Source organism: Rhododendron vialii, chromosome 9a, assembly GCF_030253575.1.
Source record: "Rhododendron vialii isolate Sample 1 chromosome 9a, ASM3025357v1".
In the NCBI taxonomy this organism is placed as follows: Eukaryota; Viridiplantae; Streptophyta; class Magnoliopsida; order Ericales; family Ericaceae; genus Rhododendron; species Rhododendron vialii.
In genome coordinates, this window is record NC_080565.1 from 17,265,160 (window position 1) to 17,282,142 (window position 16,983).

General features: G+C 37.8%; 1 protein-coding gene across 1 annotated transcript; it reads left to right on the forward strand.

Moving 5' to 3' along the window:
* Nucleotides 1-1,331: 1,331 nt before the first annotated feature.
* LOC131299686 (protein FAR1-RELATED SEQUENCE 5-like) lies at nucleotides 1,332-3,200 on the forward strand. The gene is made up of 3 exons (XM_058325265.1): nucleotides 1,332-1,774; nucleotides 1,884-2,144; nucleotides 2,189-3,200. Exons 1-3 carry the CDS (start codon nucleotides 1,332-1,334, stop codon nucleotides 3,198-3,200), a joined length of 1,716 nt encoding a protein of 571 aa, XP_058181248.1.
* Nucleotides 3,201-16,983: the final 13,783 nt, after the last annotated feature.

Below are 16,983 nucleotides of genomic sequence, written 5' to 3' on the forward strand. Positions count from 1 at the left end.
CTTAAAATAATATTCTGAACACATTGAGCAGCTCAGATCATCAAAATTTGATCGGAAAAGATGAGAAAAAGGGACGTTCGCATTTTATTTAAAATAAGAATGCCCTTACCTGAAGGGGACTCATATATACACACACACACACACACACAACTTCAAGTAAGGGCGCCCTTACCGTATTAAGTTAAGGACGTCCCTTTCTCGACCAATTTGCGATGATCCGAGCTGCTCAATATGTTCAGAATGTGATTTTAAGGTTACCCGCGAGAATTCAACAAAAAAACAGATCGGAAAAGGCTTGATCCGAGGAGTTTTTGTTTGTATTTTATCGAATGGTTCAAATAAAAACTGCTCAAATCAAGCCCTTCCTGGTCATTTTTTTTGCTAATTTCTGGCGAGTACCCTTAAAATCAGGTTCTGAACACATTAAACGGCTCGGATTATCGAAATTTGATCGGGAAAGATGAGAAAGGGGACGTCCGCATTTTATTTAAAATGAGGGCGCCCTTAGAACCCTTCAGCTGCGGACGCCCTTAGAGGCCAAAAATGTGGACTTCGCATATGAGCCGTTGGATCTCATCCAACGGCTGGGATTTTAAAAACAAAACTCACGGGTAAAATGGGGACATGGGTCGGGTAAAAAACACTCGCAGGTCATCCGGGTCATAACAACTGGATCCACTCCAGTCTTCCACAGTATGCCTCCCATTTCTCAGAAATCTAACAAGGAGAGAGAAAGAGAGAAGACAACGAACTTCGAAGAAGAAGAAGCCAACTCGATCGATCGAAGAAGAGGACGACCCACACCCACGACCACGACCACAAGGTCTCTCTCTCTCTCTCTCTTTCTCTCTCTCTCTCTCTGTATCTTGATCTCTCTTGTTCCAAAAACCCTAACCCAAGAATACCATGAAATCGAAGGAGACGAAAATGATTTACTGAATACAAGATAACTTCTCTTCTCTTCTCTCTCTCTGGCTCGTTTTGGAAATCTCAAAAGTTAGGATTTTTTTTTTCAAATCCACAAAGAAGAGGACAAGAAGAACCCCTAGCTCTGAAGGTCTCTCTCTCTCCCTAGCTTTGAATCTGTTTTTTTTTTCTTTCTGGAATTTAAAATTTGTGGATTTTTTTTAAAGTGTTTTTGTTTTCCTCGAAAAAAAATGGGTATTTTAGAAACCCTAACTGATTTATGCGGATTGGTTTGATTCTTGGTTGATTTTGTTCGAGAAAGGGTTTTTTTCATGTTTATCAACAAACCAAAAATAAAACCACTAAAACTTCTAAATATGACTGTTTTCTCAAAGGACCATATATTTTGTCTTTTGGTTTTTAAAATGCAGTGTTTGGAAGATATGGACGTAGTCTCACCATTACCATCTAAAGTGTGTCAATCATTTGCTAATTCTTGTCAAATACCTTACATTCCTCACGTTAAGAATGACGTGATATCGAGAATTAATCAAGAGTTTGACACTTTAGACGCCGTTCAAAATTTTTACAACAATTATGCGAAAGAGTCGGGATTTGGTACGCGAGCACATTCTAACAGGAAGAATGGGGATAAACAAGTCATTAGGAAAAAGTATGTTTGCTGCAAAGAAGGTAAGTCGGTGCCCAAAAAACCTATACAAAATAGTGGATCCTCTAAATGGCGTGGGGGGATAATTAGAGAGAATTGTGGCGCGAAATTGGCTATTGTGAGAGCCAAGTTCGGTGACAAGTATGTTGTCTCCCAATTTGTTGAGGCACATAACCACCCTCTTGCATCTCCAAGGAGGTAGCATTTATTGCGATCTCATTGTAAAGTGTCAGCTGCCAAAAGAGCTTTGGCGCAACAACTATCACAAGCAAATGTGCCAACTTGCCAACAAATGAGTATTTTCAAGGTGCAATCAGGAGGTTTGGAAAAATGTTGGGGTTGGACTGCAAGATCTCTATAATACTGAAAGGGATATAAGGAATGCGTTACTAGGGCAAGAAGCCAATATATTGTATGAGTATTTCCAAATTCAACAACAAAAGAACTCAGGGTTTATGTTTACAATGGAGAAAGAAGATGAAAGGAGGTTGACTCATTGTTTTTGGGCGGATGCCACGTCTAGAAAGTCGTACTTGTATTTTGGGGATGTTGTGATTTTTGATACAACGTACAACACAAACTGATACAAAATGATCTTTGCACCTATACTAGGGTTAATCACCACAGGCAGACTACGTTATTTGGGTGTGGGCTTTTAACTGATGGATCAAGTGATTCTTTTGAGTGGCTTTTCAAAGAATGGTTGAAAGCAATGCCAAGAGGCCCGCCCAAAATGATCATAACTGATCAGAATCTGGCAATGACAAAGGCATTTGCTAATATTCTTCCAAATATGCACCACAGATATTGCATTTGGCATATTGTGAGTAAATTTTCTGAAAAGATAAGTGCATTATCTTATAAAGAACATTATGATGAGTTCAAACAATGCATATGGAATTCTGAGAGCCCTGAAGAGTTTGAGGCTAAATGGGTAGATGTTGTACACAAAGCCAACTTATCCTCCAATGAATGGTTGAAAGCCATGTATGAAATCCGTGAGAGATGGATTCCGGCATTTGTGAAACACATGTTTTCCGCCCACATGACCAGTAGTCAAAGGGCTGAGAGTTCTTATTCTTTCTTCAAGAAGTATGTTTCTTTAAATAATTCATTGTACGACTTTGTCACGCAGTTTGCTAGGGCGCTTTCTCACATACGGCATAATGAATTGGATTTGGATCATAAAGATCTCAATGAGAAGCCACAATCGAAAACATCATTTCCCATGGAGTCTACAATGAGTGAGTTGTATACATTGGCCATATTTAACAAGTTTCAAGATGAACTCTTTCAAATTGGGGCGTACATGGTTAAGATGACACATGAGGATGAACACTATCGTTTCTACATTGTTGAGAGAGCAAAGGTGAGTGAGTCGAGGGTTCGTAATCTTTTGGTAAATAAGTCATCAAAACATGTAAGTTGCAGTTGTAAGCTATTTGAATGTAATAGAATTCCATGTCGGCATTTGTTGTCTTACTTCAATAGAATGCAGATCCTTGATCTGCCTCATAAGTTCATCTTGGCGAGGTGGATTAAATCAGCAAAAATTAAAACAGTTGTAGATGATTTGGGTGGGTCTGTCAAAGAAATATGTGACACTTCTGTGTTCGAAAGGTAAAATAAGCTCTTCAAACTTGCTTCTAGTGTAATTGATGACGCCGTATTAACTGAAGACAGAAGTGAGCTTTCGGAAGAAGCTTTGTGTTCGGTTCGAAATAAGATATGTGCCATGAATCTTGGAAGCGAATGTGGCAAATTGAGTGCTATCTAAGTGTCTATTCCTCGTGAACATATTTTTAAAGAACTGCTTCAAGTTAGGGTAAAGGGTTGTGGTAAGCGATTGAAGGGAGGAAAAGAGAAGGCGGTCAAGAAGAATAGGCGTTGTAATGGTTGTGGGTTAATAGGACAGTCACATGACAAAAGAAATTGTCCAAAACTTCACAACATGTACGTGTATTTGTTTCTTAATTCTTTACTTGTCCTAAATTTGATTGTTTAGCTGTTAAAATGTTAATAGTCATATTTGTTTCTTAGTTCTTCGCAAGATGTTAATGATGAGGACGATGACGATGTTGACAATGAGTGTAAGTGTTTGTGGTACATCTAAGTTTGTACATCTAAGTTTATTTCTTTAGTTGTTCATGCCTATTTTTTCTTCTATTGATAGTATTACTTATTCGGGTTGCAGGATAGATTGGTGCTTGCACATGGATTGATGCTTCCAAATGTAGATGAATTTGAAGCTTTTTGGAATGTTTGCTACTTCTTTGGAACTGTTCGGATTGGTGCTTGTTTGGAACTATTTTCTGTATTTATTGGAATTGTTTTAATACTAGAGCTATGTTTGCTACTTCTTTTGCTTCACCTATCTGCTACTGCTGCCCAGTTTTTGGCTATCTGTTTTGGATGTTACTATTGTCGTGTTGCTGCTGCAACAGTCTGTTATGGCTGTCTATTGATAGTGATCTGTTTTGCTGTGTGGCTGCTTAGTAGTGTGACTGTCTAGTAGGCTTCTGCTACTACTTTGTTGCTGTTATTGTTTGCTTGGCACATCTATTGCTGCTATTCTAAGGCCTATTGTGCTGGTCTGTTGTTGTTTTGTGTGTAGTCCAGCAATCTGCTTTTCTGCTACAGGTTGCTACTGTAGGTTGCTGCATTGGCCATGGCTGTAGTTGTTCATACAGTTCCTGCTGTCTAGTATTGTTCTCTGTTACGTTAATTGCTCGAGTCTGGATGGTGTATCCTAAGGCTGCAAGCTGCTGAATCCTACGGCTGCTGCTGTCCCGTTGAATGTTATCTGCTTGTTTGGAACTGCTTGGATTGGTGCTTGTTTGGAACTATTTTTTGCATTTATTGGAACTGTTTTAATACTAGAGCTATGTTTTTTCTTATGTATGGGATGTATTGTGCTCGTACTCTGGTTTATTTTTTTGTATTGTTGAAAGTTAGTGGAAACTTTGTAACAACTCAGGGTACAATCTAGAATTTGGAAGACAATGGAATAGAATCGGGTTTATTTTTTGCCAAAACCATGGCCAACATAACAAAAGCAAGTTTCATTCGTTTCAGGACCATTTTTACCACAATCTGCTAGTAAACTTATGGCATCCTTTTGTATCTCCTCATTCATTTGAGGACCATTTTTTCCACGATCTGCACATCGTAAGCAGAAAGAATGAACGTAGAAGGGAAAAACTTGCAAACTTTTTGGTATCAAGCTAGGATGGATTAGAAAGAGTCACGCCATCGTTTCCCTTTTCATTCAGATTCTACCATCCCTTTCTTAGCAACCATGTGCATAGACTACAAATACTAATGCACAAATTCAAGCGACACCTATTCAAACTGTTAATCAAGCCAACTGACTCCTCTCTTTTTTTTTAATTGTACATGTGAACAAATGGGTATTGAACAAAAAATAGCTCTGGTCATGCATACAAAAACAAGTTACTTTTTTAAATTCAAGTCTCTATTACCGGTCTCAAGCATTCTCTTGCACAGATTTAAGCGACACATCAATCATCCAGGTAGTCAAAATAATCTCATTCACTTGCCGAAAGAAATAAAATCTAGAAACAGATTTCAATTCTTAACATAATGTACATTAAATACAACAAAGATCCCATCGGTACTCTTACAAATGCCAACACCACCCTTTCCAACAAGCTTAAGACTTCATTATAGCTGCCATGGCCATTAGAAGAGCTATTCTAGAAAATATCAAGCTTACAACAGTTATGAAGTTCGTGTTTGTTGCCTTCCTTTCGAACTCTTGCACCGGTGGTACCAACTCCACCACAGATATTGCATCCACATTGTCATTAGGTGCATATGTAGATGTTGGAACTTGTAAATGGTTATGCATATTGATGGGGTTGCACCAGTCCCAAGCATGGCAGCAACCTTACTTAACCTCAAGTTCACAACGATAATATAGCCTTCCTGGATTTTTTACGGATTTAAAAATTTTCACCGCAGCCCTTTTCCCACAGTGGCATGTCCTGTTCTTATACTTGATATAGTTTTGATTTTTAGAGCTTTCCGTTGTGCTTGAAGACATTTTGGCTTCAAATGTCTCCCTAATATTGCAAAAAATGGTTCCACATTAGTAAACATACTTCTATTTGCATAAAAGACTTGATTTTTTGGGTAAAAAAAGTGCAGCAAAATTTACTAACTCAACTATGCGTCTGGTTTTTTGATCTCTAGTAATAGTCATACTAATCAAAATGAAACCTAACCCTAACACCATCATGTAAAAAAATTAGCATTAGGGTTTTTTTATTTGCAAAATTATAGTTAACTGGAAAATGAGGAAAGGAGGGTTCGATTAAATTTATGGTTTTTGCAAAAAAATTCAGTCAATCAACCTAGAATCAAACCAATCTGCATAAATCAGTTAGGGTTTCTAAAATACCCATTTTGTTCCAGGAAAATATAAGCACTTTAAAAAAAATCCACAAATTTTAAATTCGAGAAAGAAAAAAAAAAGATTCAAAGCCAGGGAGAGAGAGAGACCTTTGGAGTTAGGGTTCTTCTTGTCCTGTTCTTTGTCGTCCTCTTCTTTATGGATCTGAAAAAAAATCCTAACTTCTGAGATTTCCAAAACGAGAGAGAGAGAGAGAGAGAGAGAGAGAGAGAGAGAGAGAGAGAAGAGAAGAGAAGAGTTAAGAGAAGAGAAGAGAAGAGAAGAGAAGAGAAGTTACCTTGTTCTCAGTCGATCGTCTTCGTCTCCTTTGATTTCATGGTATTCTCAGGTTAGGGTTTCTGGAACAAGAAAGATCGAGATACAGTGAGAGAGAGACAGAGACAGAGAACGAGAGAGAGACCTTGCGGTTGTGGGTGTGGGTCGTCCTCTTCTTTGATTGATCGAGTTGGCTTCTTCTTCTATGAAGTTCATCGTCTTCTCTCTTTCTCTCTTTGTTAGATTTCTGAGAAATGGGAGGTGTTGTTATGATCCGGATGACCCGCGAGTGTTTTTTACCCGACCCATATCCCCATTTTACCCGCGAGTTTCGTTTTTAAAATCCCAGCCATTGGATGAGATCCAACGGCTCACATGCGAAGTCTGCATTTTTTGCCTCTAAGGGCATCCGCAGCTGAAGGGTTCTGTGTGTGTGTGTAATATATATATATATATATATATATATATATATATATATATATATATATATATAAGTCCACTTCGTATAAGGACCACCTTAATTTAATAAAATGCGGACCTCCCTTGCCGATAGAATTTTGATGATCTGAGCTGGTAAATGTATTCAGAACGTGATTTTAAGGGTACTCGTGTGAAATCAGCAAAAAAAAAATGACTGAGAAGGACTTCATCCGAGCAGTTTTATTTTTTGTTTTTATCTACCAGTTCAAATAAAGACTGCTCAAATCAAGCCCTTTTCGGTCATTTTTTTTTGCCGATTTCTCTTAAGTACCCTTAAAATCATGTTCTGAACACATTGAGCGGCTCGGATCATCGAAATTCGATTGAAAAATAGAAGAAATGAGGAGGTCCGCATTTTAACTAAAATGAGGACCCCCTCGTGGGAGACTGACTATATATATACATACATAGATACGGTCTGTTATAAATTAGATGGTTCTCATTTTAGTTAAAATGCGAACCTCCCCATTTCTCCCATTTTTCGATCAAATTTTGGTGGTCCGAGCTGCTCAATGTGATCAGAACGTGATTTTAAGGGTACCCGCGCGAAATCAACAAACAAAAAATGATCGAGAAGGGATTCATCCGAACAATTTTTTTTGAACGGTTATAAAAATACTGCTCAAATCAAGTCATTCCCAGTCATTTTTTTTTTGCTGATTTCTCGTGAGTACCCTTGTAACGCCCCGAATTTTGGGAACGTTAAATAGACATTTTCATTGAAAATCTAAATAGAATCTGGCTCAATATTACATCATAATTCTCACAAGAGTAATTTCATTCAACAAAAGGAGGGGAAACTTGGGTTTCTATCTACTGCTCTGCCTGCTCCTTCATCCTAGCCAGCTCCTCGGCTCCGAAAGTCTCCAAGGTGTAGAGTTTTCCCCGTTCATCTACGAAGTCTAACACATTATACCAGCGTCGCCACTAGTATAATATGTTAGGATCACCAAAGGTAACACCATGAGCTACGAAAGCTCAGCAGAACAATCTCATACTCGCTAACCCATAATTTACACATAATAGGGCATAGAATCAATGAGATCCACATAGTACATGTGTATTTTAACAAAACAATTAACAATGATACATTCACATTCACTATTCAACTAACGTTGGTGTTCGTGATTTCTGATTTTCTCCTACGCAATATCTCGTAAACCGTGTCTCCATTTTCCACATTTCATTTTCCCAAATCAACATTTCCAAAATCGTTTTTACACACTCAACCTCGGTTCCGCCGCTTCGGGTTCCCGAGTATCTGCATAATGGTTCCGCCGCTCTGGATTCCCATTGGCACACAATTGGTATTGGCACCTCTTCGCGGTAACCAAGCCACACACCCTACCTCGGTTCCGCTGCTCCGGATTCCTGAGTATCCGCACAATGGTTCCGTCGCTCCGGGTTCCCATTGGCACACAATTGGCATTGGCACCTCTCCGCGGTAACCAAGCCACATACCCTACCTTGGTTCCGTCGCTACGGGTTCCCGGGTATCCGCACAATGGTTTCGCCGCTCCGGGTTCCCATTGGCATACACACACACACACACACCACACAATGGGCTACCACGTCCGGCCTCATTTGTGGTTTCAAAATATTTCTTTTTTCAAAACACATCTCATCATTAACCACACCCTAGGTGCCATGTTTCTACTTTCTCGATTTCTGTGTCTCGTTTTCATGCAACGATTCCGCGGTAGGACTTTTCACATACGTAATCATAAATCATTCATTGTAATCTTGAAATTAAACTAGCAAGATCATCAAACTCTACATTAATCAACATGCTCAAACCACAACTTAAAGCATAACGCCACATGTACGGACGCCTTTGGAGTGAAAATCACTTATGCTTTAGCACACAACAAGACAAGTAATTCTAACAATTATGTATACATGCTCATAACCATCCTAAAGATCAAAATACGAATACTTCTATCAAACAATAGGTCTTATCTTTCGAAAACCGTTCTTTCCTCCATTTGTGGGAAGTTCAAAACAACATATATTTATTAAAGTAAAAATCGATTATTCTAACATGCTCATACTTCCATTAGCGAAATTAAGTTGTAACTATCATGCATTTCAAACCTTATAAATGATAGATAACCTTATCTACCTAAAGAAAACGGTTAAGGATATTCTACATTATACTTTGAACTAAAGAGTATAGACATGCTACCTTCCAACATACGGTTCTACGCTATACGTTGAGTTAGTGGACAAGGGACTCTACCTTACTTCTTGGCGGTTGGTCGGTTTTGAGAATAGGTCGTCGATTTTGCGAATCGGCGGCGTAACGGCTCCGAAGTGCTTCGAAAGGAAGAGAGATCGATTTTCTCTTCCTAGAAACAACTTTGCTAACTAAACTAGGCCACTTTAAAGATCTAGGGGTGGTTTTTGGAGGTGGTTTGGTGGTAGCTCTCAAGAACTTCAAGAACTTAAAGAAACTTGAACTTTGGAACTAAGAAAGCTTAGAAATTCTAGAGAGAAGTGAGAGCAAAGAGTGAATGTGTGAGAATGACTTGAAGTGAGCTTGCTATTTATAGGCCAAGGGATCTCCCTCTCCCTCTCTCACCTGTATTCTCTCTCTCTCTCTCTCTCTCTCTCTCTCTCTCTCTCTCTCTCTCTCTCTCTCTCCTATCTTTTTTTTCTTTTGTCATGTCAAAGCATGGCTTGGTGGGTAGGTTGAAGGGTAGTGTACAAGTAACCATCAATGGAAGACTAGATTTTGTACTTTGGGTAGATTTTGGAAGATTTGATGGAGAATGAAAGGATGGTTCAAAGATTTGGTCTAGTAAGTTATATATAAAAGGACAATGGTGGATAGATTTGACTTAAAGAAATGCATAAGTAAATCATATAAAGGTACTCTCTCAATCTTCCCCAGATCTCTCCATATCTTTCACTAGTACAAGGTACAGGGGAAGGATCTAGGGACAAAGAATTTGCAAAAACAATAGACACTAAATCCTAGCCATTAAAATGGATGGTTGAGATTAAAAAGTAAAAGACACATTCTCTTTCTTCCCCATCAACTCACGTGTTCTCCCTCTCTAACTTTCTATGTTCTCTCTCTCTCTCTCTCTCTCTCTCTCTCTCTCAATTTTAAATCTTAAAATGTACATAACTTTTGTTTTACAAATTTAATTTTTATAAATTTTATATTTCTGAAATCTACTTAAAAAACTTTACAAAATGAGATCCATAATGAATGTAAAATTATGTAAAGTAAATTTTTTAATTTTTCCATGTGGCAATAATTTTTTTGGGATCATGTAGAGGAATTTATTGGAAAAACTATTTTTAATATCTTCTCAATATTCCAAATTTTTTCCCATCAGAATAAATGAAAAAGTAACAATAAAAGAGAGAACTATATAAGGTTCTATTTTCATAGAAACAAACCAAGAAAAAAATATTCTCAAGAAGTGAAAATTACTTCAAATCCGGAGGGATTTAGAGATTGCAAAAAAATTAATAGAACACATTTTTAGTTCTTGAGGATATTTTGCCGCATACTTCAACAAAAATTCATTATCATTCAAAATCCCTCAGGATTTGAAGTAATTTTCACTTCTTGAGGATATTTTTTTCTTGGTTTGTTTCTGTGAAAATAAAACCTTATATAGTTCTCACTTTTACTGTTACTTTTTCATTTATTCTTATGGGAAAAAATTTGGAATATTGAGAAGATATTAAAAATAGTTTTTTCCAACAAATTCCTCTACATGATCCCAAAAAAATTATTGCCACATGGAAAAATTAAAAAATTTACTTTACATAATTTTACATGCATTATGGATCTCATTTTGTAGAGTTTTTCAAGTAGATTTCAGAAATATAAAATTTATAAAAATTGAATTTGTAAAACAAAAGTTATGTACATTTTAAGATTTAAAATTGAGAGAGAGAGAGAGAGAGAGAGAGAGAGAGAGAGAGAGAGAGAGAGAGAGAGAGAGAGAGAGAGAGAGAGAGGAGAAAGTTAGAGAGGGAGAACACATGAGTTGATGGGGAAGAGAGAGAATGTATCTTTTATTTTTTAATCTCAACCATTCATTTTAATGGCTAGGATTTAGTGTCTATTGTTTTGGCAAATTCTGTCCCTAAATCCCTCCCCATATATATATATATATATATGTAACTATGCATATATAAGTATATTTAAGTACATAGGAAATCTAGTCTTATAAATCTAAATATTTTATTGGCATGACTATCTTTTTATTACCCAATGGATAAAACTTTCCCTAGTAGTTATTAACCAATGGTTAAGACTTTCCTAGAAAGTCTATATGTCCTTTAGACATATATAGGCATGGCTAAAATAATCTATGAGGTACATATATAAGTATCTAGAAAAATCTAGGGAAAATATGGTCAAGATTCCTAAAAATAAAATAAGCTAAGAAGTACTCATATCTATATATAACCATATATGTGTACCTAAAAATCTTAGTACAATATCTTTGGAGGTCAATGGCAAGTCTAGGTTTTCTATTATCCATGGGGTAAAATTCCCCTAGTATTTATTATCCAATGGGCAAATGTTAGGAGTATGGTCTAGGATTCCTTAGAAATATAATAATGGCTACGAGGTACTATATAGGTGTACTTAGCAAATCTAGGAAAAATAACTTTATAAGGTACATTTATCTATATATAACTTGGATTTGATAGAAGAAAATCTAGGATGGCTTGTTCTTCACCCAACAAGGTACAACAAGATTTTCTCTCTCTTTCTAGTACTAGGTGTGAGTATATATATGTATGACCAAGTATATATATAACTAAAGAAGTACATAATGTACTATGTAATCTACTAAGATTTCCAAGTATCCAATAAAAAACTATAAGGTCAAGATTTCCTAATAAACTAATTTAATAAGCACATGTTCCTATTACATTATTATAGTAGAGTACAATATCTTTAGAAAATCTAGGGCAATATATTTATAAGGTATATATACATATTTTTAAAGATATAATCACATGGGAAATCTAGGAAGTGATTATTTAATAAAAACCTAGTACTTGTTGGTAGACCAACCTTTTTATTCAAGGGGTAAAGTTTACCTTAGCATGTATTGACCAATGGTTAAAGGAGTGAGGTATTATATTCTAGAATAATATTTGAGATGACTATGCTTATAATAATCTATGAAGTACATAGGACTATATAATCTTATATATGTACTTTCATAAATCTAGAATGGTACCTTAGGTGGAAAATCTAGGTTTCCTATTGTCCAATGGATAAAAGTTTTCCTAATTTTTATTGTCCAATGGGTAAAGGTTCATCTAGGTTTAGGTTTCTCCAACTAATTGGTTAGAATCTAACTATACTTGCCAAGTAGAATCTCTAGCCAATAAATATAATTTAAAGATTTTATTTAACTCGCTAGGAAAATATATAAGTGCTTTTATAAACATACTTTGACTAAATTGTCCGGTGCGAAAAGATAAAATTTTATAAGTCTCAAATCTAATTATGACGGATTACTATAGTTAAAAGAAAATTTTAAAAGCAAAAATTCAAGTAAATAAAATAAAATTTTTATTTACCAAAAATCAGGGTCGTTACAACCCTTAAAATCACGTTCTGAACACATTGAGCGGCTCGGATCATCGAAATTCGATTGGGAAGGGAGGTCCGCAAATGAGGGATCCCTCAAGAGATAAAGACTGTACACACACACACACACACACACACACACACACAGAGTCGGCTTCTCATAAGGGCATCCGTATTTTAAATAAAATGTGGACGTCCACTTTTCTCTCCTTTTCCGACCAAGTTTTGATAATCCAAGCCTTTCAATGTGTTCAAAACGTAATTTTAAGAAGACCCGCAAGAAATCAGCAAAAAAAAAAAAGGACCGAAAAGGGCTTGATCGAATCGGAGCCATTCAATGTATTTAAAAGATGTTTTTAAGGGGTCCTTAAAAAAACTAACTCATTTGGATATCAGTAAGGGCTTGATCGACTCATTTAGTTGATTCCTGTCAAATTTGACAGGATAAAATTGAATGAGCCAATCAAGCCTTTGTCGATATCTAAATGAGTTGATTTTTTACAAAAACCCTTAAAAATATGCTTTAAACAAATTGAACGGCTCCGATTATTCACGTGGGGCTCCAAAAAATGTGTTGTCAAAAATATTGTCTCTAGAACCGACCCCATATATATATATATACACACACACACACACACACACATACATACACCGATTCTGGGGGCCCTTAAAAAAAACCTCTGAACCCCCCTCCCCCCCCCCCACCCACCCACCCACCCACCCAACCAAAAGTTCCCGATCAAATTTTGATGATTCGAGCCGCTCAATATAATCAGAACGTGATTTTATACTCGCGAGAAATCAGCAAAAAAAATGACCGGGAAGTGCTTCATCTTCCCGATTAAATTTTGATGATCTAAACCATTCAATGTTTGCATAACGTGATTTTAAGGATATTAAGAAATTGGCAAAAAATATGACCGGGAAGGACTTGATCCGAACAATTTTTCATAAAAATGCATTTATAGCATTTATATAAAAAACTGCTCAGATAAAGCCCTTTCCGGTCATACTTTTTGTCAATTTCTCGCTTGTATTCTTTAAATCACATTTTAAACACATTGGACGGTTCGGATCTTCAAAATTTGATTGGGAACAATGTCAAACTCATGAGGTCTTTAATGTAGGGGGATGAAAACAATTGATGCTTCGGATCAACTGGATTGCAACGGCTTATTCGTGCCTCTTCACCGGAACCCTAATTCGTCGTCGGAACCCTAATCTGCAAAATAGACAGGGGGTGAGCGCACCTTTGCCTCTCGTGGCAAAGGCCCTCCGATGCTAAAGTTAGTATCACGTACTAGCAATCAAACCCTAATTATCAGTAGGAAGGCAATCAGAAAACAATGTATTGCGTACCTTTTACCTCTAGGTTTACCTCTTATTTATAGATTTTCGTATGCTTGTTGCCCAAGCATCCCTGTTTCCATAGGATTCCTAACTCGTATAGGAAACCCAGTACATCAAGGATTCTCGTTTCCTTTATCAGTTTATTAGAAAAGAGTCCTTTTTTGGATTCTTTTCCATAATGAGCTGAACATCTCATACTCGTTGGGTATCTTTCTCAGATCATATATTCTTGGGATCTCATCCCTTAACGGAATACCACTGTTTCTGGATCCTTCCAGAGTGTTCTTTTTACTCCAACATCTGATTGGATTTCTTTCCCTGTTCGGCTTTCTCATCGCCGAACAGACTGTCTGGACCAATCACTTCACTTGTAACTGGTCCTTAAGCTCGTACAACCTTCCTGGACCATTGACTTCTCATGTCACTGGTCCATATTGCCGAACATTGTTTATCACGATGACTGTCCTGTCTAAATCAAATTTACACAAATTCTTATTTTGCCATTCTTTTTAGGTACAGGTACAATATTTGCAATCCATTTGGGGTATTCTGTTATAATCAAAAATCCCGCGTCAATTTGCTTTTGAACCTCCTATTTAATTTTTAATGCCCAATCAGGTCTCATTTTCCTTAGCCTCTGTTTAATAGGTTTCGCATCAGGATAAAGTGGGATTTGGTGTTCCACGATTTTAGGGTCAATTCCGGGCATATGTGCGTGGGACCAAGCAAAAACATCTTCAAATTCTTTTAACAAATCTGAAAATGCTTTGAACCCCTCCGAAGACAGCCCAGAACCAACTTGAACCATTCGTGGGTTAGTTCCATCTTTCAAGTTTATAAAAATAACTTCTTCTTTTATTGGCTGAGCATATCTTTCATTTTCCTTTTGAAGTAAAGCTTGAAGTTCTTTAGGGATTTCTTCGTCATTTTCTATTTCTTCGCCATTAGGGTCAACACAGTTTATCTCAGAGACAGCAAAGTAAGCAAAGTTGTCCTCGTTCATTTCATCATCAAAGGTGGCCTCAGAGGCATTGTACATCAAAGTTGACTCAAACTCAAAATAGAAAGACTGACGTGCAGGGCCAAGAGGCACGAACTCCAACCTAGAATCAGACTCAGATAGGACAGACTCAAATTCAAACTCAGTGTTGATAGAGCCCACATGTGGTACAAAAGTGCTATTTTTATAACTCCCAATAGCATCTACTATGAAAGAAGTGAAATCCTCAGGTGCTTCTTCTCCCACCATCATGACAGCAGCTCCATCTTGATTCGTACTCATTGGACCCTCCTCGAACAGCGATGACAGATAGTTAGAATCCAGGTACTCAATCCAGTCAATGTTGAGTGCCTTCACCAATTTAGTCAATTTTTCAACCTCATCATCACTATCCCATGTGTTATTGGCAAAGATCTCGAATCCTGGCAATTGTGTATTGGTTTCAGAATCCCAAAAAGGCTTCGGTTGTCCCAGATACCTTTCCTCCTTAGCTTTGACAAAATGGATAGGTCCTTTCTTTGCAACCGCCCTATTTTCACCAGTAGGCACATATCCTAGGCCAAAATGACCATTGTTTACTGGGAACTTCGGGAATTCTGGAATTCCTTGATTGTGACACCCAAGTCCCATACCAGACATGTAGAACATTTTCTTCATCATTTTGACAACTACATAACTTATCATAAAATCCTCATTTATCTTGATAGTATGCACGGTATCAGTAGTGTCAAAGGAAAACCCTCCCAAGGCAACATCCTCCTCTCCATGCAAAATTTCTAAGACTGGTGCATTATCAGCAGCATGGGGACGGATCCCGGAATCCCCATATATAGCGAGGGTACCATCAGCCAAGCCTAATTGCACCTTTTGATGTAGAGAAGACGGCACAACCATTATGTCGGGATGATGGAGCCAAGGCCTTCCCAAAAGCAAATTGAAGGATGCTGGAATATCCAAGACATGAAACTCCACTTTATTACTAAATCCTTCAACAGATATCTCCAATAGAACTATTCCGACCACATTACGTCGAGTATTGTCATAAGCACGCACCCCTAAGTTGGATGGCTCAAAATCCTTATTGGTCAATCCAAGGCAATAAGCTATCCGAAGTGGGCAAACATTTAAGGCAGATCCATTGTCAAGCAAATAGATGGGGACCCATTTTCCCATGCACTTAAAAATGATATGGAGTGGCTTATTATGACTGGCTCCTTCGGCGGGTAAGTCTTTCTTGGTAAAGGTTACAGAATGCTCAACAGGTTTGGGCATAAGAAAGGCTATGATGGCTTCGGAAGTGATATCAATGGGTATGGTCATACGAGACAGAGCTTGGATAAGCTTTTGGCGATGTTCTGAAGAAGTAGACAGAAGGTCCCAAATGGAGATTGGAGCTGGGGTTTTGTTGAGTTGTTTTATGATAGGGTCTTTCTGGGTAGGCGAGGTTTGGGCAAGTTTGGCCTGGATAGGTTCAGATTTGGTCTGGATGAGTTCGGACTGGATGATTTCACCCTAAAAGTCATCATTTTAAGTTTGAGAAGGTTGGGTTGGGTTTCCATTTTGGAGACGATCAGGTTGGTAAACCCGGCCACTTCGGGTTAAACGGCTCACAGTTTCATTCCACAGGCCTTGGTTGCTTCCCCATATATCCTCACCAATCTTGCGTTTCCCCTTCTTGATTTCTTCCATCTTTCATCTCATATCGGGATCTTCTATCCATATATCTACGAAAGTTTCTTTGGCCTTACGTTTGTTGATGTCAACGACTTTCAACCTTTTACTTAAACCATCTATGGCGCCATCCATCCAAAAAGAATCATCTATCATGGCTTTGTTGACTGTCCAAACTTCACCATTCCCGACTTGAATATCCATCACCTCGTCTTCATCCCAAAAGTTATCAAAAAGAGTATGCTCCAGCATTGCAACATCAGGCTATGGGGGAAAAGGTGCAGCTGGTCGGGGAAGAGATTCTCCAATGATGTATGCCTGGGGGAACCAATCAGTATCCTCAAAAACTGTTTCGACCATAGGTTGACGAGGATCATCTTTCCAAGGGAAAGGGAGTGTCATGTCGTCTATTTCACCTTCCCGTTCGTATCCTTCAGGCGCTTGAATGAATTGGTTAGTGTTAAATGCAGCATACTCCTCATGGCCCGTGTGATAAGAATCTTCGAAGGGTCCACAGTTGGACTTGTCGAAGGCCATGGAGGGTACGAAGCTATGAGATTTTTCGTCCATTTTCTCTTCTTCCATCATAGGCTCTGGTTCTTGAAATATTTCAAAAAGAGAGTAATAGCCCAACAAGT